We start from the raw sequence: 23,721 nt of genomic DNA on the forward strand, positions 1-23,721 counted from the left end.
TATAAGTTTTCTAAATTGTCTAAAAAATGACATCCGTTATAAATTCCGTTAATTTTGCATACGTGGACTGTTAACTTCAAACATAAATTAATAAACAAATAAGATAGGTTAAATAAAAAAATTCAAATTTTCAAAAAAGTTTCAATTTCATCATAAATTTGGTATGTAATGAAAAAAAAATCATATGGTTTATCAGATGACGTATAAAGCTTGTGAGGTCCTGTGAAGTTCACGTAGGCAAATAGACGACAAACTTAACAGAATGGTAACGGGAGGTCAAATCTGAGGCTATTATCAAAACATGTGATTTTTTTTGTTACAAAATAAAATTTAGGACAAAACTTAGACGTTTTGCAAAACTTAAGTTTTTTTGTGTAATTTGCCTGCACAATCATATGAACTTTTCTAAAATCAAATATTCATTCGTAATATTATTTGTTTGATTATTGGAAGATATATTGAGTTAATCATACACACCACGCGCCTGAATCTCTACTAATTTATATATATGTTATTTTTTAAAATTATATATTATATTATATTAAATTATTATTTATTTTTTTAATTAACGAAAGCTCGGGCCTATTTTTAAAGATAGGGCGACTATTGTGGCTTTTACCCCACCAATATATATATATACGTATGTATGACATATAATTAAAAAATGATGGTGACCAATTAAGATAATAAAAGACCCTTACTCGTGGTTTGATTGACTCCCTTCTTAATATTAGATGAGATTAACAAATCAAAGTGCGGCAAGCGTAGAAATTAAAAATTAAGACAGCTATGAAAGAAATAATTAGTATTGTAAGTTCCATAGGGTAATATTGCAGTCTCATAGGTGGAGAGTTACATACCATAGTGTATGTGTTATTCGGACCTAATTTTTTCTCATCCTCTTCTCAGACCTGGTTCAAAATCCATCAACCTCTTTTTTTTTCCCCTTTCTCTTTTGCCCGATTTGTTATTCATTCTTATATTATTTTTCAAAAAATTGGTCTGTTGTCATAAATTGTAACTAATAAACTAAAATTAATTAAATTAATTGGTTCTAACTCTCAAAACTAGAAGAAAATGTAACTATATGTTGCTTATGTGTGATATTTCATATGTAATCCAATAATTTTGGCCAAAGTATGTAATCCGGCTATTGGACAATTTATATATCGAATGCATTTTAATCCTATCAAGTTTGCTCAAAATACACTTGAATTTTAAAAATTAAAAGTAATTTAAAAGGTTGAATTAAATCCTTATTTTCTTGGATTTATAATTCTACAATTTTGTAAGTATCTATTAACGTAGGAAACCATTAATTACATGAAGGTGAGCTATTACATGAAGTATAACATAAAATAAATAACAAAAATAAATTATATGTTGGTCTAAGAAAAAATGAAAATATGCTATGTAGGAATGGTTATAGTATTTTTAAAAATAACAAGATTATCTTCAACATTATGAATACGAAAAGACACGTGATATATTATCTCTTCATAAGTGTATATATTTTAATATATACCGACACATTAATAATTATATATATATATATACACACATTCTGAACAAATATCTATTAATCATGCCCTAAGATTACAATGTCCTCCTTAAATAATTGTGTGAAATTCATAGTCGATTCATATATTCTATTAGAATGCGATAAGATCTCCAAAAAAATTATGTAAGAATTTTTCATCTTGAGTATCGGTTTAATTGCCCATTTCAACCCGCAGCAAAACATGGGTGTTGCAACCTAGCGCCCCTTAATTAATAACACACAAAAATCAAGTAAAGCAATTGGAAACCATCCTATCAGAAAAATGCAATTGGTTCCCATAGCATTGATTACACAATTTTATTTTTTATTCGACCATGGAAAGTTTAAAAATGAAATAAATAAATATGTTTATTTCTATTATGTTATCATAGCGAGCTTAAAGTATATATTAGAATATTTGGATGAAAATTAGAAAAGAGCAATGGATAATATCAAAGTTGAAAACTGAATATGTAATAATAACTTCTCTGCTTTAGGAAGGATTTGGTTGTTGCCAGATGATATTGTCAGAGTTTCAGTCTTGAAGAGTCAGGAGCAATGTATCCACTGCGTTCTAAAGCAATCTGCTGGGCAAGTGGAATTTTTTGCATCTTTTTTTTATGCTGCAAATTTACCTAATGAGAGGGGTGCTTTGTGGTCTTCACTGGAGAATTTTAAGAATGTGGTCAGAGTGAAGCCTTGGATTGTAGCGGGAGATTTTAATGTGGGAAGAGTGCAATTAAGGCAAGCAATGCAGAAGACACTACCTTCCTGGGAGTCTCAGATTTTAATGATATGCTTGAAGCTACAGAGCTACATGATCATGCATGGCTGGGAAATTTTTACTCATGGACAAATAAAAGAGAAGTTGATTTGATTGCTAGAAAGTTGGATAGAGTCCTTGTGAATGATGGTCGGGAGAGTGTATATAGCGGTTCCACTGTTGAATTTTTCAATCCTTTAATCTCAGACCACTGTCCTAGTCTCACTGAGATCATGTTTGAGAGGCCTTAAAGAAAGAAATCTTTCAAGTTTTAAAACTACTGGACTGAGCATGTTGTTATATGAGGGTTATTGAAGCTCCTTGGACTGGTAGTGTGGAAGGGAATCCCATGTTTCGGTTACGCAATAAGTTGAAGGCTGTTAAGGGAGTGCTAAAGGAGTTTAATAGACAGCATTTTTCAGATATTACTGCAAGGGTCAAGAAGGCACAGGAAAAACTTGAGGAAGTGCAAAAGCTGATTATGAAGAGGAGTGTGGATCCTGATTTGGCTGCACAAGAACAGTTGCTCTGCAGGGAGTATATTTCCTTAAGAGCTGCAGAAGAGGCATTTCTTAAGAAAAAACAAGGGTCAGATGGTTGGCTCTGGGAGACCAAAACACTCAATTTTTTCACAGAGTGGTTAAAGTAAAGAAAGCCAAGAACACTATTAAGATGCTCATGACTAAAGAGGGTGAGAGACTGGTTGAACCTCAGGCTATTGCAGATGAGGCTGTAAATTTCTACATAAAGTTGCTTGGTACAACAGATCCTTTGGTCGTGGGAGGGCAGGTTCAGAGGCTTCAACAGCTGCTGCATTATAGGGTTTCTGAGGAGCATAAAGACTTCCCTGTTAAGCCAGTTACTGAAGAGGAAGTAAAGAGGATCTTGTGGAGTATGGGCGACAATAAGGCACCAGGGCCTGATGGTTTTTCTGCTCACTTTCTTAAGTCAAAATAGCACTTAGTGGGCATAGATTTTACTTTGGCTATGCAGAGTTTCTTTACAAAATCGAAGCTTATGGCTGGTGTTAACAGCCCAAAGGTACCTAACCCCTTGAGGATGTCTGATTTTCGACCGATTTCTTGTTGTAACATGACTTACAATCTTGGCTGACAGGATTAAAGTGTTTCTGCCTAGTTTTATATCTCCTATTTAGAGTGCTTTTGAGCAAGGAAGAGATATAGGGGACAATATTCAGTTAGCACGCAAGCTTGTTCAGGATTATCAAAGAAGGGGAGTCAGCTCAAGATGTGCTATAAAGGCAGACATAATGAAGGCATTTGACGATCCTATTGGTAATTGGTGTACCTTTCAAATTTATCTCCTGGACTGAAGCCTGTATCACAGGGGCAAGGTACTCAATTTCTGTCAATGGGAGCTTGGAAGGATATTTCAAGGGGCAGAGAGGAGTGAGGCAAGTGACCCCTTATCTCCCTATCTGTTTGTTATTGTTGTAGAGGTTCTTTCTCAGCTCCTAAATGAAGCAGCTCAGGAAGGGAGATTAGCATCTCATCCAAATTGCTCAATGGTGGGACTTACTTAGGCTTTGCAGATGATTTGCTTATTTTCATCAAGGGGGAATTGCAATCAGTGAAGCTGTTGTTGGAGATTTTTCAGGAATTTTATGTAATGTCAGGTTTGAAACTTAACCCTAACAAGACGGAGCTCTATGCGGCTGGACTTGAGAAAGCAGAAGTGAAGAAGATGACAGAGCTGAGTGGCTTCAGGATTGGAAAGCTTCCAGTGAGGTACTTAGGGGGTTCCTCTAATTTCTGGAAGGTTGTCTGATAAGGAGTGCAAGCCTCTTGTAGATAAAATTGTGCAAAGAATTGATAATTGGGGACGGAAAGAACACACGGTCATGGTTTGACAATTGGCACCCCTTGAGCCCTCTTTCTTTGCTCTTGCACAGGAGGAGTATTTGGAGTACAGGTTATACTTCTGAAGCAAAAGTGGCTGAAGTGGTTAGTGGGAGTAGGTGGCAATGGAAGAATGGAAGACATGCAATAATATCTGTTATTAGAGACCACTTACCTCAGGTTCCTGATGCAAATACAAGAGACGAGATTGTATGGACAGCTCATTCTAAAGGCAACTACACAACTCCTAGGGCTTGGAATCATCTTCGAGTTAAAGGCTCTATTGTAAGTTGGCACAAGTTTCTCTGGTCCCAACCTATTGTTCCTAGGCATTCCTTTGTTTCTTGGCTTGCCATTAGGAATAGGTTAACTACTCTTGACAGATTGGCTAGACGGAAGAGGGGGATTGATGCTGTTTGTGTTGTGTGGTAATGCTCAAGAGAGTAGGGACCATTTGTTTTTTGAATGCCCCTTTTAGCAGTCTGGTAAAGAATAGGGGTATTCACAGAAGGTGCAATGGCTGGGATTTTGAGCTGGAATGGGCTGCTAGCAGAAATAAGGGGAAGTCGTTGCAGTTCATGATTGCTCGCCTTGTGTGGCATGCTCATATCTACCATGTATGGAGAGTGAGAAATGAAAGAATTTTTGCAGATAAACCTCCTTCTGCAGAAAAGACCCTTGCGCGTATCAAGTACTCAGTTAGGCGCAGGATTATGGGTGTGAAAAGATTGGATAGAAAGATCACTCTGGTGCAGCATCGAAGATTGCTTGAAGGCAGGGGGATGCCTCAGTAGTTTCTTGTAGTCTGCACTGCAGATTATATCCTTTAGTTTGAGTGCCTTGGATATATTTTATAGGGTCTGGACGTTTGTAATATGACAGCTTGAAATTAATAAGTTGTAATACGACAGTTTGAAGTTAATAAGAGAGCTTACATGGATTTATCCAAAAAAAAAAGTAATAGCCCTGGATCTGTTTTATAGGGTCAACCGTTTGTAATATGACAGTTTGAAGTTAATAAGAGAGTTTACATGGATTTATCCAAAAAAAATTGATGAAATATACTTATTGTCATCAACATGGTATCAGAGCTAAGTTAAACTAATTAAAAATAAAAATAACTCTTATCAGAGCTAAGTTAAACTATTTAAAAATAACACTAACACCACATTGTTTACATGAGCATATTTAATCACCAATGTCTGATAATTTTTTTCCACTATAGATAGTGGAAAAGTTGCTTTCTTATAGACGGTGTGGGATTGACCGCAAATACATACACCTAAACTTCCATTTAACAAGTCTAATTAAAGCTTCTAGGGGGAAAGATAAAAATCATAAAAGGATTATTAAGAGGCACACTTCCTACTCACCACGGACGCTCAAAACAAAGGTGCCAATCAAAACCGCATACATTAGTTCGGGCTGTGACTCGATATTTTTCATGTAAATGCTTAACGCAAAAGTGTCAAAATTCGAAACTTTCGGACTACATGACGAACAGAGAGAAGAGACTGGCATTAGTAGCAATAGCCCGACCGAGCGCGGTCGAACTCTCGAGCTAAGTGCCAAGATCTAAGAAAGGTAAATCTGGATGGGGCTCCTCCATAATTCGAGGAGAACTGCGGCCCGCCAAATAATAGCCGAGATCATATCCTCATCGCTAGGATAGGCACAGTGTGGACAACAGCTGACGGTCGTTGAGGACTCCTGAAAATCCTTGTGAAAGCAGTCGAGTGTTGTATATGATATTCTGTCCAAAAGTCGTCACCCACGAGAACGAGTTCGTTGCTGGCCATGATCCAATCTTGTCCATGTTAATTTACAAATTGTTGCTGAAAACAGTGAACTTGTTCTCCATAATTTTCGTCTCTCTGCAACATCGTCGCTTGGGAAGCTTCCGGCCATGAACTGCATCTGATTGGTCACATAATTATATAATATGAAATCATCAGTGTTCTAGTTCGACTAGGCTACGTATCTGTATGATCATTTATCATATGGTAAGCCATGTTGAATGAACAGGATGCTCATCAATCGAAGAGATGTAAAAGGGAAGAACTGAAAGAAACACACAGTAAAGAAATGAAAGAGTAGTTCAAAGAAATTATGTTCTTCAATTGTAACAATCAAACAGCATCAGAACCTACACAATACACCAACCTAGTTGCAGACCGGGAACCAAATCTTTCTTTCTTTCTTTCGATTTTCCCTATCACACTCAGAGATCTAACTCATTTTTCCGCTATCTCATTGTCGTTAGTCTTTACAGCGACAGAAGCAATGTCGAGCATCTCTCTATTCTATTGCTTCTTCCCATTTCAATTTGGATCAGCTTCCTCTGCAATTTCGATGCATAAATTCATGCACTTCTTCTCCATCTCCGCAAAATTATGGGCTAAATGGCTTCCCTTGCTGTTGCCGCCAATTCTTTTGCTGCATATTGCTGAACTGATCATTGGACTGCCTTGGGCTATCGGGCATCCCAATGGGGTCATTCTGTTGGCCTGCCCCGATATACTGCTGGACCACTAATACAGATACCGTGGCAGCAAAGTCCGACGAGGCCAACAAGTCTCCAATTGCCCCAAGCTCGGGGCACTCGCTCCAGTCCGTGAGCCCTGCTGTGAGGGGCGAGATCATCCCCTGCCCTCTCCCTACAATGAAGAGATCGTGTGCATGGTCGATGGACCTGATAGCAGCAACCGTCTCCTCCCCATTGTTCACGACCTTCTCGATGTACATGACTGTCTCGTCACTTGCATTCCTCATCCTGAACTCATTTATGTACTCATCGTCTAGATGCTTCTCCTTCTCATTGTCCACCGCTACTGTCAACACCCTCGTGTCCCCGGGCTCAGGCATTTCAGGTCCCGTAACTGAGACCGAATCCAGAACATCATCGCCAGGGACGAACCTCATCACAGTGAGGCTGATACCAGTGTGCTCAGCCATCCTCCAAGCATAGGCTAGTGCCTCCCGATCATCAGGCCCGCCAAAGAAGAGCACCGCTACGTGGTGAGACACCTGATTGGCCAAGCGCGCGGACCCACTGAGCCCCCTGTCCACGAGGATCCCTATGGAACAAGGAGCATTCGCCAGAACGTTCATGTTCACGGTACGGAAAGCGGGATTGGTCGCTTCCATCCCCCCATCAACCGTCTGCTGCTTGTGGAAAGGGATGATTATGAAGGCAGCACGCTTGTCCTCGGCTAAGTTGCAGATATCCTCGTGCATCGTCGAGTAGGGGGAGATGGCTGTGAGGGGCTGGACAGTAACATTGCCAGCGTGATGTTCATAGTTCTCGAAGGCATTGATGATATGGTCCGACTGGGCCTGGGTTCGGTTAAGTGCAGGCCGTCCTGATTTCCTGGTATTGTGAACAATGAGCATGGCAGAGGCCCTGCCCGTGAGCTCAACCAGGTGGAGCACATAGATGCCTATCGGAGACTTCTTGGTAGGGTTAGAGGCCTCGAGAAGGTGGATGATGGTAGGGACATTTCGAGGGGTGTGGATGCACACTAGAATTCGTAGCTCCCCCTCACCCCTTAATCTTTGGATCGTTCGCTTTTTGTACGGTATGAACCTCCTCCCAGGCCTGTAAATCACTGACACGATCGGCGTGATTATTCCGGTGACAATCACGGCAACAATCACCATAGTTGCGAATGTTGAGTCATCCAGGACCTGTAATTAATCAAGCACATATATCAATCATGTGAGCAGATCTGATGGGCTGGAATTGATAAGGAAATATGACTCCACGGCATCGTATCCTACGCTTTTGTTAGTACCTTTTGGTCCTTTCCGACATTGAGAATGATCATTTCCACGAGGCCCTTGGTGTTCATGAGCAGTCCGAGCGTGAACCCTTCGCGCACCGGCATCTGGTAAATTACTGTCACAATGAGGGTCCCAGCGACTTTCCCCGCCGCGCCAAGGAATATCACGAGGACCAACATACCCCAGTTGTGGAGCCCAACGATCTTCCCGAGATTGGTGCGGAGCCCGCTGATGGCGAAGTACAGAGGAAGGAGAAGCCCAGAGACAAAGTCCTCAAGCTTCTCTATGAGGGTGACCCCCAGCGGTCCATTCGGGATAACAAGGCCGAACACGAATGCCCCAAACACAGAGTGGGTCCCGATCGCGTCGGTCACGAAGCCGGCGATCATGACCCCAGTGAGGATGAGACAGATGTAGAACTCACTGAAGGTCTCCCCTTCGGGGGTCCTCCTGATCATCCAGGAGATTACTGGGCGGACCACGAAAATGCACACCAGGACAAAACCTATCGATGCTAGCACGACCCAGAGGGATGCCAAGGAAGCATTCTCGTTCTCGGCCAAAGCGATGGCCAAGGCTAGTAGGATCCATGCGCACATGTCATTGATCAAGGCAGAGGACATCGCAATCTTCCCAAGCTCCGTATTGATAAGCTTGAGCTCCGCAAGGATCCTGGCAAGGACAGGAAATGCGGTCACGGAGAGGGCAACCCCGAGAAATAGGATGTAGGTCCCCTGGGTCATGGAGTCATCACTCTTGTGCAGGAGGAACGAGAAGCCTATCCCGACAATGAAGGGCAAGATCATTCCAGCAATGGCAATTGACAGGGCTTTCCTCCCAGTCCGTCTGATCACACCCATGTCCATCTCGACCCCGACGAGGAACAGGAAGTAGAGGAGGCCCACATTTGCCATAGTCTCGAGGACCATAACACTTCGTAATGGAAAGATCGAATCTGCAAACTTTTTGTTCCGTCCAAGCACTGATGGACCCAATAGTATGCCTCCCTGCACATCATGAACAACTAAACATTATCAAAAAGAAAAAAAAAATGGCAACAATCTCACAGAATATAATGCCTTTGCATAGCCTATGGCGCTGTAATTGTGAGAGATAAAAACTCAAAAATCGAAAATCTCATGTTCACATATAAGGCATAGTTCTTTGTCAAGGCTAGCTAATTACCAATATCTCAGAGACAACTCGAGGTTGCTTCAACGGCTTGAGGATGTAAACCATGGCGCGAGTCGTGATCACCACCAACGTCAGCTGCAGGATGAAGAGAGGAAGCGAGTAATCCAGCGGGTTATCCCCCTGCCATATACCATTCGTAGTGATCATAGTCGGTGCATAGCACACGATCTTAGACGAATTGCTATCCATCTTTGTTTAATATAATCTACTCTTCCCCTTCCGCTCCCTCTTACGTATGCTCTCCTTCCTTCTGACTCTGCAAGCCCTCCACCTCGGCGATTCCTAGACTCAAATGATCCCTCGAATGCAACCCTATTAATTTACCCCGTGGCACAAATTAGTTGAAGGGGGTAACCATAAGACCAGCCGACCGCAGCTGCCTGCTCGGTTGGAGACAATATCCGTTCCGAATGATTTTTCAAACTTTGTTTTTGAGCTATTTTAAAATCTGCAGGGAGAAGAGATGATCTATAGCTTTGCTAGCTTCTGTTTTCTTTGTTTTTCTGTTTTCTGTTTCTCATTCTACTTGAGAGAAGACAGAGAGAGAGAGAGAGAAAGAGCGAGAGAGGGGGGAGGGGGGAAGTGGTTAAGATTTCACGGTTGCCCGGCCGGGAGGTAGTTACTGCGTATTGTGTGTCTTGTCTCCGTACATATATGCCATTCTATTTTAAGGTTGTCTTTTGCCATAAGCATATGGCTCTTTCATGATTGCCGTCAGCCTCAGATTAAGGGCTATTAATCCCAATATAATTAGGAAATTTGTCGTTAGTTAAGCTCATGCTTTTTGGATTAAGATTTTGACCAATTTATTGTTAAGACTTGACTTGGACCAATGAAAGTCCCACGTATTACATGTCCCATAAACCTTAACCGGTTTAATCTATAAATTAGCTAGGGTCATATTTTCTTGTGTTTCTCTCTATCTCTCTCTCTCTTCTCCTCTCGTTTTGGTTTGATGTTCTCTAGTCGATGATTCCATGTCGGTGGACTAGACTGTTATTTTATCATTTTTTATCATGAAATATATGAGATCCAGAATAATTTCAAGCATGATGAGAACGTCTATGAAAGAAAAAAGTTTTCACTTAATAGTTCTCATAGATCAAATAGACTAATCAAGGAAAGAGGCCACAAGGACTTTTGCCCAGAGACCATGATATGGATCGGCTAGACTAGCCAATCTTAGCACGTGCAACATCATAAGCAGTCATACGGATCGCATAGGGTGTGATAATGAAGAAAAACGACATCGTTCAAGTATAGTTTCACTTGCACCTGCGGAGAATCCTTCCTCGCATACATGTGAGATCCTCATATCCCTTTTCCTTAAAAGTGTGATCTCTGACTTCGGAAAATTTCATTTTCGAAAGTTTCTCTCAACATCCACCTTCCATCATGTCAATGCTTATGTATTGGAGGGTCAAATCAGGTCATAACCTCCGATTTGAAGTCTCTTCATAGTCTCAGGGTGCTGCCGGATCGAATGCCGTATATATCAACTGTCAACCGAGGAAGTCTGGACCTAACAAAGTAGAAGATAGTGGGGTGAGCCTACTCCACTTTAACTATAAAAAAAACTTCGTTCGAATCCGCTTATAATTGTAGTTCTTTCTTTTTTGTTCATTTGAATCCTATTGATTTTGAAAACTAAAAGGAAGTGCGATATAACACATAATGATTACCCCGTACCAATTTCCAGCTCCGCTGCGTTTCTGCGAACTGCAGTCGGTGCAGTCCCCTTACAATATTGTCTGCAATCTTTTCCATCGTCAACAATGGTGTTCATCTTCATCCTACCTCCCTACAAGGCTGACAAACAAAGCTCCCATCTGCTTTATGTTTGACTAGGCTTGTTTGGGCCTATGTTGAGGAAGCCCAAGCAATCTTTTTGGGCCTCGTCATCTAGGCCCATAAACTCATTTTGGGCCTGGACCCATACGCACAGCATAATTTTCCTCCAAAGGCTGCACTTATGTCGCCGACCGGAGATCTCTCCTGCCCTTCACTGCCGCGACGGCTCCTCCGACGAGCGAACGGAGCTTCTCTGGCGGTTCGAGTCCCCAGAGTTCGAGCATGTCTTGGCGTTCATTGAAACCCTAATTGGGCCAATCATCGTCTCCGACTGCAGCTCCCACTTCAGCCGAATACTGCCCATCCGCCATGAAGCTAAGGTACGCAATGGTGTGCTCGTCGAACCAGAACCGGAGCATGGAGGCCCACTCGCTCCTCAAGAGGCAGGGCTTCGACGTGTCTTCGTACGGCACCGGAGCCCACGTGAAGCTCCCCGGGCCCTCCCTCCGGGAACCCAACGTCTACGATTTCGGCACTCCCTACAAGCAAATGTTCGATGAGCTCCGCCGCAAAGACCCCGAACTGTATCCTCCTCTTCTCATTTTGCTCACCCCCCTTGACTGATTTCCATCTTTCGATATTGTTATGGGAAGGACATGAAGTTGAATAAAGATTAGCTTTTTCCCCTTAATCGTGCAGACAGTCTTGTCTTGATTTTCCTGAGCTTGGTTGTCTCATTCCTTGTCGGAATGTTTCTGTGCAATTAATTCACTTATTACGTCTGCAGAGCTTGTAGTTAAGTCAGGAACACATATAAGAGTTCTAGGGGCTGTTTGGTTGGCCGATTCTTTGACGGAAGCTCAAATTCCTGCTATTGGCAGGAATTTCAAGCCCGGGAATTTCAAAATTGTCACTTTGCACCTATGCTATGCCATTGGCCTCTGAATGAAACTGTGAAAAAAGGGGGGTTAAGAGTTTGGCCTTTATCTAGCTTGTACGTTGTTGCTTTGCAATACAAATGCATCGTCTTGAAAGATCGAGGTGTCCTGTAGAAGGTGGGAAGACAACTCTTTCCAATTGATTTGTTGAGTGGATTCATTAGAGTTTGCTCTTGGTATAATTCTTTCAGCTCCTGAATATGAATAAGAAGTTAATCCGAACAGTGGACGGGTTTTTGTCATAGCTCTTACACCCTACGAGTTGCAGGTAGTTTAGGGATAAGAATTTGCTTAGGCACTTTGCTTGCTTTTGAGTTTTCGGGCATACTGGATTGTTAAAATGAGACCTTAACGAGAGTCCAGGTACAAGCGCAACGGCATTCTGCCCATGCTTAAGAGGAATATGTCTATTAAGACTGCACCTCAGAGATGGCAAGAGAATGCATCTGACGGCTCCTTTGATGTTGTGCTCACATTTGAAGAAAAGGTTTTCGACATGGTTCTTGAAGGTTCGTATGCAATCTGCATTGGTCTGCCCCTTTGCTTCATTATCCCGAAGTCCACTTCTTTGGTTCCATAGTAGTTGCTCTGTTCCCAGAAGCCTTTTTGAAGTGTGCATTGTGGCCAATACTGTGTCTTTCCTTTTAAAGAGTTTACTTATGTGGTCTGAAGTATTGGCCAGCAACCAACAATGGATAGATCAAAGATTTTTGTCCAGTTGATTTTGATGTATAATTGTCTTTAGGAACTTGAACTCTTTCTTTAGTTACTTTTCATGCCTCTGCTGGTTTCTCTTTAGAAAACTGTTTGATCTTCGCGTTCATTATTTAATTGAAATTCGTACCTCCGATATTTTGGTTAGAGTTGCTTGGGACAAAGAGAACTTATTTGCCTGCTATACATCTGTTCAATCAATATTGCAGATCTCAACAGTAGAGATCAGTCCCTCATGAAGATGGTATTGGTAATCAACTTGGAGGTCAAAGATAACCACGAGGAGGCGGCAATAGGAGCTCAGCTCACTTTAGATCTGTGCCTAGAGGTCCCTCTCCGATAAACCGCCTAATATTTATCTTATCAATTAATGACTACTCATTGTTATTGATAATTTTCTTTTGTGTGCAACTTTCTTTGGATCTGCAGATCGATGCAGCAGCTGACTCTTGGGAGACTGCCATTGACGACATTGTTTCTGGTTTCGAGCAGAGACACAGGCGGAAGCTCTTGTATAGTATTTCCTTCTATTGAGTGGAAGCAAACCTCGGCTTTCATTTTTCAATGCATACCAGTCCTGTAGCATTGTACATCACTGGATCTCTTAAGAGATTCCGATCAATCAAAGTTTTCGTTCTTTTCGTTTGGTTTTCAGCCACACGCTTTATTCCGATGAATTCAGTAGTTATGTGAATCTTGGCCGTTTATGGCATATTATTGAGACGGAGATTTGCCAACTCGAACTGTCTATTGAACTGCATCCATTGATAGTCTGTGTGAAAGCGTTAACGAATCTTTAAGCAGAATGAATACTAGGAATGATAGGTTTGATTCAATTTTTAAAAATTTATTACAATCAAAGACACAATGTGACGTGCCCATGAATTTCAAGTAATTATTGAAAGATTGAGTTTCCATTAAAAGAAGGATCAATGTTATCTAGTATATATTAGCATATGTAATTTATTTTTAAAATTATAGTATATAGGGTGCAATTCCCATGCATTGCTGCAGGTTGAAAATTTTTCGTCAATTTTTTGATTTCTTGTAATAGTTTATGTAATAAATAATGTAGAGTATAATTAAAACTAATGATAAAATTACTTATATGTGAAAATTATAAATTTTCGACTGATATTAAATAATACAAAAGTACTTTTAATAGTTTAATATTTATATTTCATATGATATAAAAGCTAATATTTATTTTTGCCAACCTTAATTTGAATTTCAATATTTCTAATTAGAAAATGAAGATCGTAATATATTATGCTTTAAATAGCTCACTAATTTTAAATGAACAAACTTTACTTACATTAGTTGCTAGATATTCATTAGAAGCATCTCATCGTACCAACAAAGTCCATACCCGAAAAAGGATAAGTCTTGCATTTCATCGGAAAACTAACGATATTTCTACTATCACAAATAAAAGAGACTTCCTAAATTTGCGATATATTGAAAAGGCAGTTTATCAAAGTGGATTGGTTTAAGGTGATTTATCACTTCTAACATACTTTTAATTTGTCATTGAACTCGTGATTTCGATTCTCGAATATGAGTCTTGAAATCTATTCACTCACAAAGTCGGCTCCCCAAAATTGTAGTGGACATGTATTCAAAAAATACATTACTCCACTGCATCATATATCTTTTATATTAATTAAAGCAATGCAGAAGTATACTCTTTATTAGGCCACATGTACGGCCTATAACTAAACTTAAATGTCTCATGAACTTACATGGTATTCACATGGTTGATTAATAAGGTGAAACCTCAGCACCTCATTATAAAAAAAAAAAAATGAAACTGAAATTTAAAAAAAAAAGAAAAAAAAAATAAAAGAGGGGCTAGTGGCAAAAAGTAGGGACGCGTTTACACTTTTCATTGTTTATTTTATTATTAAAAAAAAAAAGAGGGGCGAGTGGCCAAAAGCTCGCCCTTTTGTCATTGTTTAAGATTGTTTAAGATGGAAAAGGGCAAAAAAAAAAAAAAAAAAACTCTGTTGACTCAAGTATGCTTTGGTGCTGCTCTTCATGGTACGGATAAAATACATAGAAGTAGAACCGTTTAGGTGAACTAAGCATCAGGCTTCAGCAGCATCCGGTGCCATTGCTTTCGTCTGACTTGAAACATTCGATTCGGGCTCGGGTTCACTCAGTTCTTCATAGGCCTCTTGATCATCATCCTTGGTATCTGGGACATACCCAGCTCGCTTCATCTGTTTAACCAGAGTCTTCAAAACCGAGTAAATCTCACCCTTCTGCTGGTGCCTCTTATCCTTCACGAGGAAAACATGAACCTGACCCTGGACCTCTATCCAGCTGCACCCAGGCTGTTTAACAACTCCCTGTTCCCTCATCTTCTTCCTTATCCTGACGACGTCGCTCCACCTGCCTCGTTCCGCATACATGTTAGAGAGCAGGACATAAGGGCCAGAATCGGAAGGGTTGATCTCTAAGAGCTTGTCCGCTACATACTTTCCTAGAACAATGTTCCTGTGAACTTTACAGGCAGCAAGCAGTGAACCCCAGATGACAGCATCAGCAGGCAAGGGCATTGCCTCTATCAAGTCCTTCGCTTCATTGAGGAGACCAGCTCGCCCAAGCAGGTCTACCATACATGTGTAGTGATCTTTTACTGGTACCAAGCCATAATCTTCAACCATCAATCGAAAATAAAGACGGCCCTTGTCTACGAGTCCTGAGTGGCTGCAAGCACTAAGAACACCAATCATAGTTACTTGGTCCGGTTTCTCGCCAAATTCCAACATTTCATGGAATACTCTGAGAGCCTCGTCTGCATAACCATTCTGTGCGAACCCAACTATTATGGCATTCCATGAGACTCTGTCCCTTTCCGACATGCTCCTAAAAACCCTAGATCCGTCTTCAACAGAACCACATTTCATGTACATGTCTACCAGCGAATTCCCAACAAAGATATCAGAATCCTCTCCCTTAGACTGGAAATGAAAGCCATGCTTCAAGACGTGGACATGGGCCTGCTGGCCCAGTTGCAGATCTGCGAGGTTTGCGCAAGCGTTAAGCAGGTTGCCAAATGTGTAGTGCGTGGGCTTGACAGACTCCCTCTTCAGGAGTTGGAAGAGCCCAAAGGCCTCCTCATCATCACCATTCTGAGTGCATCCTGCTATAAGTGCATTCCAAGACACGATATCCCTCTCAATCATCCTCGTGAACATGACTCTTGCAGCCTTTAAACTTCCTGCCTTTGCATACCCACTCACCATGGAAGTCTCGGACACGAGATTCCTAATGGGCATCCGATCAAAGACCTTTCGAGCTTCATTAAGCCGACCACATTTCGAGTACATATCCACCAGCGCATTCCCAGTGACAATATCATTCCTAAATTTATCAAATTTCATGACACGGGCGTGAATCTGAAGCCCTTCTCTCACCGCCAAAAGGGTTGCACATGCACTTAGTACACTTGCTAGGGTGATTTCATCAGGTTCAAACCCCTGATCCATCATCCTCACGAAAACGTCTAGGGCGTCTCTTGCTGGTCCATTCTGCTCGTAGCAAGTAATCAAGCTATTCCAAGAGACTAGATTCCGGGCGCTCATCCCATCAAAGATCCTCTGAGCAGAGGCCACATTCCCGCACTTGGAGTACATATCAATGAGAGCAGACCCCATGAAAACATCGGATGAGCACTGAGACTTTGACAACAGAGCATGGATTTGCTCCCCTGCGCTCATATCCACCAGCCCAGCACAAGCACTGAGAGCGCTCCCAAACGAGTACTCATTAAGGACGTAATCTTCTTTATGCATAGAGGCAAAACAGCCCAAGGCGTCATCGAACCTCTCATGCTGCGCGAACCCGGATAGCATCGAGTTCCACGAGCACTGGTCCCGGTCAGGCATCGAGCCAAAAGCTGCCTCTGCTTCCTCGATGAAACCGAACTTTGTTAGCGTGCTGAGGATCGCATTCCAGGTGAAGGTGTTCCTCCGGGCCATTTTCTCGAACACCCGGCGGGCATCGTCCAAGCAGCCACATTTCCCATAAACGTTGATGAGCCTATTCTGGATAAAGACTTCCACCGCAAACGGTGACTTGATGACCTGAGCGTGGACCCGGCGGGTATCACGCGCCGACCTGGCTTGGCCGCAAGCGTCCAGCAGCATCGCAAAGGGAGAAGAATCAGTGAAGACCACATTTTTAAAACGCACATGTCTGCCCATTTAATTCATCGCGAGCTATTGAAGCTTCTTGATGGACAACATGCAGAAGATGAAGTTGTCTTTGCCATCGCATCGCGGTTTACTTTTTCTTCCAGGGAGAAATTCCATCATGATTATCCATTTGAATTCTCCATACAAATATATCGACGCCTGCGGTGTTTCTGACCCGGTTCTTATTTCAGGGAAGCAAGAAATTTCAGCTCTTTAACTTCTCGTCGGCCGTCGCGCCGCCGGAACACCTCGGGGCTGTGCTGTTCGTCCCTACAGATAGACAGTACAGTACGGGAGGCGGCAAAAGAAGAGCGAATCCCGCGAAAGATTAAGACGAAAGGGACGGACTCCATGTTTTTAGCTTAATCATGGTCAAATATTAGGCGAGTATTACTTAAAAATATGTGAGAGTGAAAAATTAATCCCATAATGAAAAGAAAATTTTGTAGGCAATGGTAATATCACGTGTCAATATCACAAATCAATAAGAACACATTCGTCTTGCGCCAAAGATCTTACCATTTTCAAAGGAACTGGAGTATTTTTCATTTGCATTCAAGAGTTGCTATGTTGCCATTTTGATTTTTAATATATAAATAACAATAAAAAAATTATTGTTGACAAAAATAATTTATTTTTGACAAAAATATGTTTTGTAGTATAATTCTACGTGATACCGTCGTTGCACACAAGACTTTTTTTATAATGGATCCACATATTCTCACTTATTTAAAGTGGATGAGTAATACTTATTGAATATTTTCACAAGTTATTATGTGGCCTCTAAAGAACAAGAGAACGCCATTCTTTACCTTTATGAAATGGTCCCTAAACTTTTTAGGTTGTGTTTAGTTTTAGAGTTGAGTTTTAATTTTAATTGATTTGTACTGATTGTCTTGTTGAATTATGAAAAAAAGTGTGAAAAAGTAATGAATAGTTGAGAAAATTAGTATTAAAAATTGAATTGAATGGTTAAAAAAATTGAAAAAAAATGAAAAAGGAAAAAGTAATAATTATGTTGATAAGTAAAGTTAAAAGTAATAATAATTTTGGTTTAAAATTTTTAGTTATTCTTTGTTCGTCACTAAGGTTCGGGCCACCACGGGATCACGGGGCTAGGAGACCATGATGTTCTGTCGAACAGGAGAGAAAGTGTTTGTCCATGAGCTCAGTCGATATCGAGTTTGTCCTCAGTAACGATTGATGAAGGCCGAATTTCGAACCATTTTTGCCCATTTATATCAGTAATGAATCAATAGATGGTGAGTTTCTTATTACCATGAGCAGGCTCATTACGGGTTCTTAAACCACGAGAATCAACAACAGATCCCCCGCCTTGGGAAGAAATTTTCTTCAATTGGTTGCTAATCTTCTATATTTTGCATTGGATTGTGTATAAGCAGCGTCCAATACAATAAATGAGGAGGCAATTAGTACCACAAGTAACAATCGTTGTCCGCAACATAATCATCATTTCCCGACGTTAAGTAGAAAGTCCTAAGGTTTAATATACTCATTCATGTAAACAGCATATAGTTAGTAAATTATGTGCAGAAGCAAAGAACATTTTTTGCAGATAATATACTCATTCATGTAAACAGCATATAGTTAGTAAATTATTCATGACCAAAACATTTCTGATCTTTCTCCTTTTCGATGAGCAGAAATTGACTCCTACATTAAGCAATCGTCGTCCCGCATCGAAAATTTCCAGTCTTATTTTCATCGGACCTTCTTCTTCAAAGACAACTTTTTCCTCCTGGTATGAACATATTACGGTACAGCTAATCTGGAAAATGAAATTGTTGATCTATCTTCTTCAGAAGTTGCATGTTCTCTGTCTCCTCAGTTTGCCCTTCATCATTTCAAAAGGCCAGCAGCTGGGGAGTGACTCCCTGCATGAACTGGGGAAACAAACACGCACCTTCAGCTCATTATCATCATAATCAGTATGACCACAATTAACCTAGTAGGCGGATGCCAGCACGTTTTAAAATCGGGAAAAACTTCAAACGTCTTATACTTTCCCCAGTTTTCTACACAGATTGCATTTAACTATTTGTTCATGGCACGAATGACGTGATGTTTAACTACAACGTATGATACCATGCATGTTCCTACTGATTCCGGACCTTTGGATCAGTTGTCATTGTTATTTTGAAAGCATTAAGCATTCAGATTGAAATTTTACCTGCTTCTGTTGCTGCTGCTGCTACTCTTGCTGCCATTCGGGTTCTTGTGATTCCTCTGCTCAGCCGCAGCAGAAGACTTTTTCCCCCATGATTCCTGGTCCCCACGATTCTCGGGCCCCTCAGTCGACGTCTTTGGGGAAATCTTTGATTTCGATGGGTTCCTTCCCTTTGATGGTGCCTTCTTCGATGTGAGAAAAGCAGGGAAGAAGATCTTGATCATGAAAGTCCCACTTTCCATGCTGCTGGTTCTCGACACCTGACGGCGATCCGTTCTGCGCCCAGCGGCACTCGTCTTCTTCCTCTTCTTACTGCTCTTCTCCTTCTGCTTCTCCTTACCCACCTCCCCGCTGACCGAATCATCCTCTTTCTGGGATTCTTTCCAACTCTGCTGCTCATCGACTATATCTTTCAGAGAGAGCTCGAAGCTCGACTCGGGCATGGCCCGGACCATCTCCATGAGCTCCCTCCTGCCCTGCTCGATAGCCTGCGATCTCGAGGAAGGCGAGGGGCTGCTGTAGTGATGATCACGGGGGAGCAGCGGAGAAGACGAGCAGTCATCATCCACTGCTTTGCACGGATCGATCGATCCATGTAATCCTAAGTTCAAGTTCCTCACATGGCGTCGGAGCCCAGGTTCGGTCCAGAAACAGAACTCTCCGTCCCCGAGGCTCATGGCTGAGGACTTGTGGGAGGTGAAGTGAAGTGACTGAATTAATGGAGGGAGTTGTTGAGAGGAGAATTTATAACACGAATGATCTCAAACATTGGAAATTTTGTCTCCTTTGGAAACTGGAAAGTCGTTGCCGTCTTTGATGGGAAGGTCTCCGTTGAAAACGATCCCATCTTCCTCCCTCATTTTTTCTACGCTTGTCCCATTCACAACTTCCTCATTGGAAAACGACCACGATTGACGTATCGATCCAAAATCAAATCATCCCCTTCGCTTCAACTCGTACCGGATTGCAGAAATCTCGCACTTGTCGGGATTCAAGAACAATTCATATCGACTAAGACTACACGTTTTATTTCGACAGCAGACATCAGGCCGAGGTACATACATACTTCCAGATTAACAAGGTCACTCTCCGATCAAGACCGCGCCGAACTAGTGCAAATTTTTGGGGGACCAGTAAATAGATTACAATTCTAGAAATTATATTCCTCGTCCTTCTAGAAATCGTGATCAACCCTTTTTATGGGGCATTAAGATACCATATGATTTCCAATCGAGTGAACCATGATTGAGCATTGGAGCAAATAGAGTTATTGAATTGGACAATCTTTTGTCCCCACCACTTGTCTTTGATCTCCCTGTTGTCGCTTTAATATATTATGGAAAAGGAATATACAGGCAGTTCACGATGTGTACCAATTATAGCACAGAAATTATGTAAATTATCGGCAACTCCAAACGATCTTAACCATAGCTAAATAGCATATGACCTTACGACGTACGATGGTAGACTAGATTGAGTTATGTGCTGTTGCTGTATGACATTTACGGTATGGTCAATATACTCTCCGTGTGGAAAGCTTTGGAAAGTTTAAGGTTTCAAAGCAATGGTAGCTAGGAGTCAGAGAGCATCTTGAATTTCAACTTAACGTTAAATTGAATAGAACTTATTAGCTTTTCTCATAAAACACTAGCTGGCTTCTAGAGAACTGGAAAAAAAGAGGATTCTGACCCCGTCAATTGAATCATGCAGGTGTGGAGTTTAACTTGCGTGCACTTAAGTTCAAGGAAATGAGAACTGGTGGAAATGCAATATAGCGATTGTAATCTTTCTTACAGCACGATTCTTCTTGTCTACTTAAAAAATCATTTAGATCAATGAGATAATAATTTTGGAAGTCACCCTGTACAGTCTTATCTTTCTAAGACATGCTTTTTCTATACATGAAATTGAATAAATTGGCGACTTCACTGACCTGAGATCTCCGATGATTTTGGGGATGGAAGCTGTATATGTTAATGCACAATTAGGCCAGACTGAAGAAGAGAGCTAGACAGGCAGAAGTAGAAGTTTCTGAGCCACCGTTTGGTCTTTTACTCCACAGTTGGCCTGGAGAATGGACTAGATGTGGCCCGAAATTATAGTTCCACGATCTAAGATAATTAGATGCCTTTAGGTCCTTCAGTGCATATACGACCATCTTGCAAGGAATAGGAGCATCTGGGAAAGAATTTAGTGTAAGTTCACAGTTAAATCATGCCAAAGGTGATCCAGGAAGGAACCGATTTGGTTCTTTTGTATTCATGAACCATCATCATCCAACGAAATGTATGTGCTGTTGGTTTTGGGCACATAACCGGATTCCTTAATATGATCAGTTAGCCTGCTGAGTACATCATAAACACAGTCTATCTGACCATGATATCTCTCCTTAGCTGCAAACTCATGCCTAACATCCTTCACCTCAATCCAACTGTTTGCCAAATCTTTCCTCAAGCCTCTCTCTTCCATGAGTTTCCTAACTCTCCGCGCATCATCCCATCTATTATCTGCAGCGTAAATGTTTGACAACATCACATATCTCCCAGCATTTCGTGGTTCCAATTCAAACAATGCTTCTGCAGCTCTTCTAGCAACATCCAAATTTCCGTGCACCCTACAAGCACCTAAAAAAGAACCCCACAGCCCGACATGATTTGATTTATCCGGTACCCTCTCAATAATCTCCATAGCTTCCTCGAGTCTATTTTTCCTCCCAAACAAATCAACCATGATTGCAAGATGATCTGATCTCGGGGAAACACCGTAATCCTTCTCCATTGAGTCCAGAATTTTAAGTGCTTCGAAATCTAAACCGGCATGACTGCAAGCTGAGAGTACAGCCAGAAACGTGACATTGTTAGGCTTCACATTTTCTTCCACCATCTTCTTGAAAATAGCAACAGATTTATGCCCAAGGCCGTTCCGTGAGAACCCAGTAATCATAGAATTCCAGGACACGATATCCTTCTCCAGCATCCTCTCGAACAATATTTCAGCTGCTCTCATGCTTCCACACTTGCAATACATATCTATTAATGCATTGTTCACAAATATATTACGAAAATCGTTGATGGTGCTGCACCTGATTAGTTGGGCATGAATGTGTCTACCCCTTTCAATAAGTGCCAGGTCAGCACAAGCGCTCAGGACACCAACAAATGTGAAGGGGCCAGGCCGAACACCCTCTTCCTGCATTCTGGAGAAAAGATTCAATGCTTCGAGACCACGCCCATTCCGAACAAAGCCCATGATCAATGCAGTCCAAGAAACTGCATTCTTACTTGGCATTTCACCGAATAATCTGAGAGCATCATCTAAGCTATCAGCCTGGGCATAGGCAGCAACCATGGAAGTCCACGTCACCATGTCTCTATCTGCCATCAGATCAAACAACTTATGGGACACATCCAGTTCACCGCATTTTCCGTAAGCATTGATCAAGGCATTGTAAACGATCCTATTAAATTCCAGCCCGATAACAACAGCCACTGCATGAACCTGGCGCAGGAGCATCAATGCACCCAAGCAAGCGAAATTCCCAACTATACCCACCATTGTGTACTCATCCATACAGACATAGCGATACTCTTTCTGCAGAATTCTGAACATGGAAACAGAATCTTTGTGAAGCCCGTGACGGGAGAATCCCGACATCAGGGCGTTGAAGCAAGAAATATCCCGTTGCGGCATTCTGTCGAACAGGTTCAGCGCTTCCTCGAAATGGCCAGCCCAGCTGTACCCGGAGATGATAACTTTCCAGCAATGAGTTTCTTTGACGGGGAGATCATCGAAGGCCTTCCGGGCGCTGCCAATGGAGCCGCATTTGGAGTACATGTTGATGAGGTGGTTGGCGAAGAAAAGGTCTGAGCAGAGGGAGGTCTTGATGAGACGAGAGTGAAGCGACATGCCCAGCTTCAAGTTCTTGCTTGAGATGCATTTTTGAATCAGAGAAACGTAATGTTCGATGGGTGGGATGAGATGATCGGTGAGGAACATCAAATCAAAGTTGGTGTCTCCGATAGATTTCAGTGATAGTTTTTTTTTTTTTTTTTCGGTAGAAAGTTTTCAGTGACAGTTATTGTTTGCTTGTTTCGTTCGTCGTTGTATAGCGAGGAAGTATTTGACCACATGCTACATGCGGATCGAAATGGACCCTTCACTGTTTTCTTAAGCAATAGAGTGCTCAAACTCTAGAGACTTTCCCAAGTAAGTCCCTGGCTAGATTTGCGCCGTTTGCTGAATTGCCGTGGCCTGGCATCCTGATGGTTAAGACTTAGGAGAGATGTCTCGAGTTTGAGTTTCCTATCGTACAACTGCAATTCTTCTAAGGCAAGAGTTTTATATGTAGTGGGGCTGACTGGGCCCAGTCCAATGATATGTAAGGCTACCTCAAATTAGAGAACCAACACACTTGATTCGGTACATCTAACCAGATTTTAAAAGAAAAAAAACCGAAAATGATGTGTCTAGGCTCTATTTGAATACAGGGAATTTGAACATAACTGGAGGGAGAAGGTTCAAGAATAGTCCCGAGTTTGGAATTCTTTTGCTTAGACGAGAAGAACGAGATGAGTCAATAGAGTAAAAAAGACTTACTTGTATTTGATAATAAAATTAAATTGTTTGCTATTGAAGTTAAATTTGATTTAGTTTGATTTGATAAGATAAAGACAAAAGTAATTGGAAAGAAAGTAATGATTGTATTATTGAATTGAGGAAAAAAATATTAAATAGTTGAGAGAATTTAAT

General features: G+C 41.4%; 5 protein-coding genes across 5 annotated transcripts; 1 reads left to right on the forward strand and 4 right to left on the reverse strand.

The window, feature by feature from the left end:
- Nucleotides 1-6,244: 6,244 nt before the first annotated feature.
- On the reverse strand, nt 6,245-9,731 carry LOC116198908 (cation/H(+) antiporter 15). Its single transcript, XM_031529178.1, has 3 exons — nt 9,131-9,731; nt 7,957-8,952; nt 6,245-7,849 (listed from the first exon to the last, which is right to left on the reverse strand). Exons 1-3 carry the CDS (start codon nt 9,326-9,328, stop codon nt 6,554-6,556), a joined length of 2,490 nt encoding a protein of 829 aa, XP_031385038.1. The 5' UTR covers nt 9,329-9,731; the 3' UTR covers nt 6,245-6,553.
- A 1,396-nt stretch (nt 9,732-11,127) lies between these two features.
- Nucleotides 11,128-13,236, forward strand: LOC116198533 (RNA polymerase II subunit A C-terminal domain phosphatase SSU72). The gene is made up of 4 exons (XM_031528700.1): nt 11,128-11,514; nt 12,232-12,377; nt 12,792-12,910; nt 13,012-13,236. The coding sequence occupies exons 1-4, from the start codon at nt 11,300-11,302 to the stop codon at nt 13,114-13,116; spliced, it is 585 nt and encodes a 194-aa protein (XP_031384560.1). The 5' UTR covers nt 11,128-11,299; the 3' UTR covers nt 13,117-13,236.
- A 1,049-nt stretch (nt 13,237-14,285) lies between these two features.
- LOC116200273 (pentatricopeptide repeat-containing protein At2g13600) lies at nt 14,286-17,288 on the reverse strand. The gene has a single exon (XM_031531110.1). It carries the CDS (start codon nt 16,791-16,793, stop codon nt 14,670-14,672), a length of 2,124 nt encoding a protein of 707 aa, XP_031386970.1. The 5' UTR covers nt 16,794-17,288; the 3' UTR covers nt 14,286-14,669.
- A 979-nt stretch (nt 17,289-18,267) lies between these two features.
- LOC116200276 lies at nt 18,268-19,743 on the reverse strand. The gene is made up of 2 exons (XM_031531112.1): nt 18,976-19,743; nt 18,268-18,688 (listed from the first exon to the last, which is right to left on the reverse strand). Exons 1-2 carry the CDS (start codon nt 19,647-19,649, stop codon nt 18,604-18,606), a joined length of 759 nt encoding a protein of 252 aa, XP_031386972.1. The 5' UTR covers nt 19,650-19,743; the 3' UTR covers nt 18,268-18,603.
- Nucleotides 19,744-20,711: 968 nt separating this feature from the next.
- LOC116200274 (pentatricopeptide repeat-containing protein At2g21090-like) lies at nt 20,712-23,258 on the reverse strand. The gene has a single exon (XM_031531111.1). It carries the CDS (start codon nt 22,966-22,968, stop codon nt 21,232-21,234), a length of 1,737 nt encoding a protein of 578 aa, XP_031386971.1. The 5' UTR covers nt 22,969-23,258; the 3' UTR covers nt 20,712-21,231.
- Between the last annotated feature and the right edge of the window lie 463 nt (nt 23,259-23,721).

Source organism: Punica granatum, chromosome 3 (genome assembly GCF_007655135.1).
Source record: "Punica granatum isolate Tunisia-2019 chromosome 3, ASM765513v2, whole genome shotgun sequence".
In the NCBI taxonomy this organism is placed as follows: Eukaryota; Viridiplantae; Streptophyta; class Magnoliopsida; order Myrtales; family Lythraceae; genus Punica; species Punica granatum.

What these genes read in the sequence shown, in the direction of transcription:
- LOC116198908 (XM_031529178.1), bottom strand. Translation starts at nt 9,328, where the DNA reads ATGGATAGCAATTCGTCTAAGATCGTGTGCTATGCACCGACTATGATC. An exon ending in GAGTTGTCTCTGAGATATTG is followed by an intron (nt 8,953 to 9,130) that starts GTAATTAGCTAG and finishes CATGATGTGCAG; the next exon opens with GGAGGCATACTATTGGGTCC. An exon ending in ATGTCGGAAAGGACCAAAAG is followed by an intron (nt 7,850 to 7,956) that starts GTACTAACAAAA and finishes GATTAATTACAG; the next exon opens with GTCCTGGATGACTCAACATT.
- LOC116198533 (XM_031528700.1), top strand. Translation starts at nt 11,300, where the DNA reads ATGAAGCTAAGGTACGCAATGGTGTGCTCGTCGAACCAGAACCGGAGC. An exon ending in CGCCGCAAAGACCCCGAACT is followed by an intron (nt 11,515 to 12,231) that starts GTATCCTCCTCT and finishes ACGAGAGTCCAG; the next exon opens with GTACAAGCGCAACGGCATTC. An exon ending in CTTTAGATCTGTGCCTAGAG is followed by an intron (nt 12,911 to 13,011) that starts GTCCCTCTCCGA and finishes TTGGATCTGCAG; the next exon opens with ATCGATGCAGCAGCTGACTC.
- LOC116200273 (XM_031531110.1), bottom strand. Translation starts at nt 16,793, where the DNA reads ATGGGCAGACATGTGCGTTTTAAAAATGTGGTCTTCACTGATTCTTCT.
- LOC116200276 (XM_031531112.1), bottom strand. Translation starts at nt 19,649, where the DNA reads ATGAGCCTCGGGGACGGAGAGTTCTGTTTCTGGACCGAACCTGGGCTC. An exon ending in AGCAGCAGCAACAGAAGCAG is followed by an intron (nt 18,689 to 18,975) that starts GTAAAATTTCAA and finishes TTGTTTCCCCAG; the next exon opens with TTCATGCAGGGAGTCACTCC.
- LOC116200274 (XM_031531111.1), bottom strand. Translation starts at nt 22,968, where the DNA reads ATGTTCCTCACCGATCATCTCATCCCACCCATCGAACATTACGTTTCT.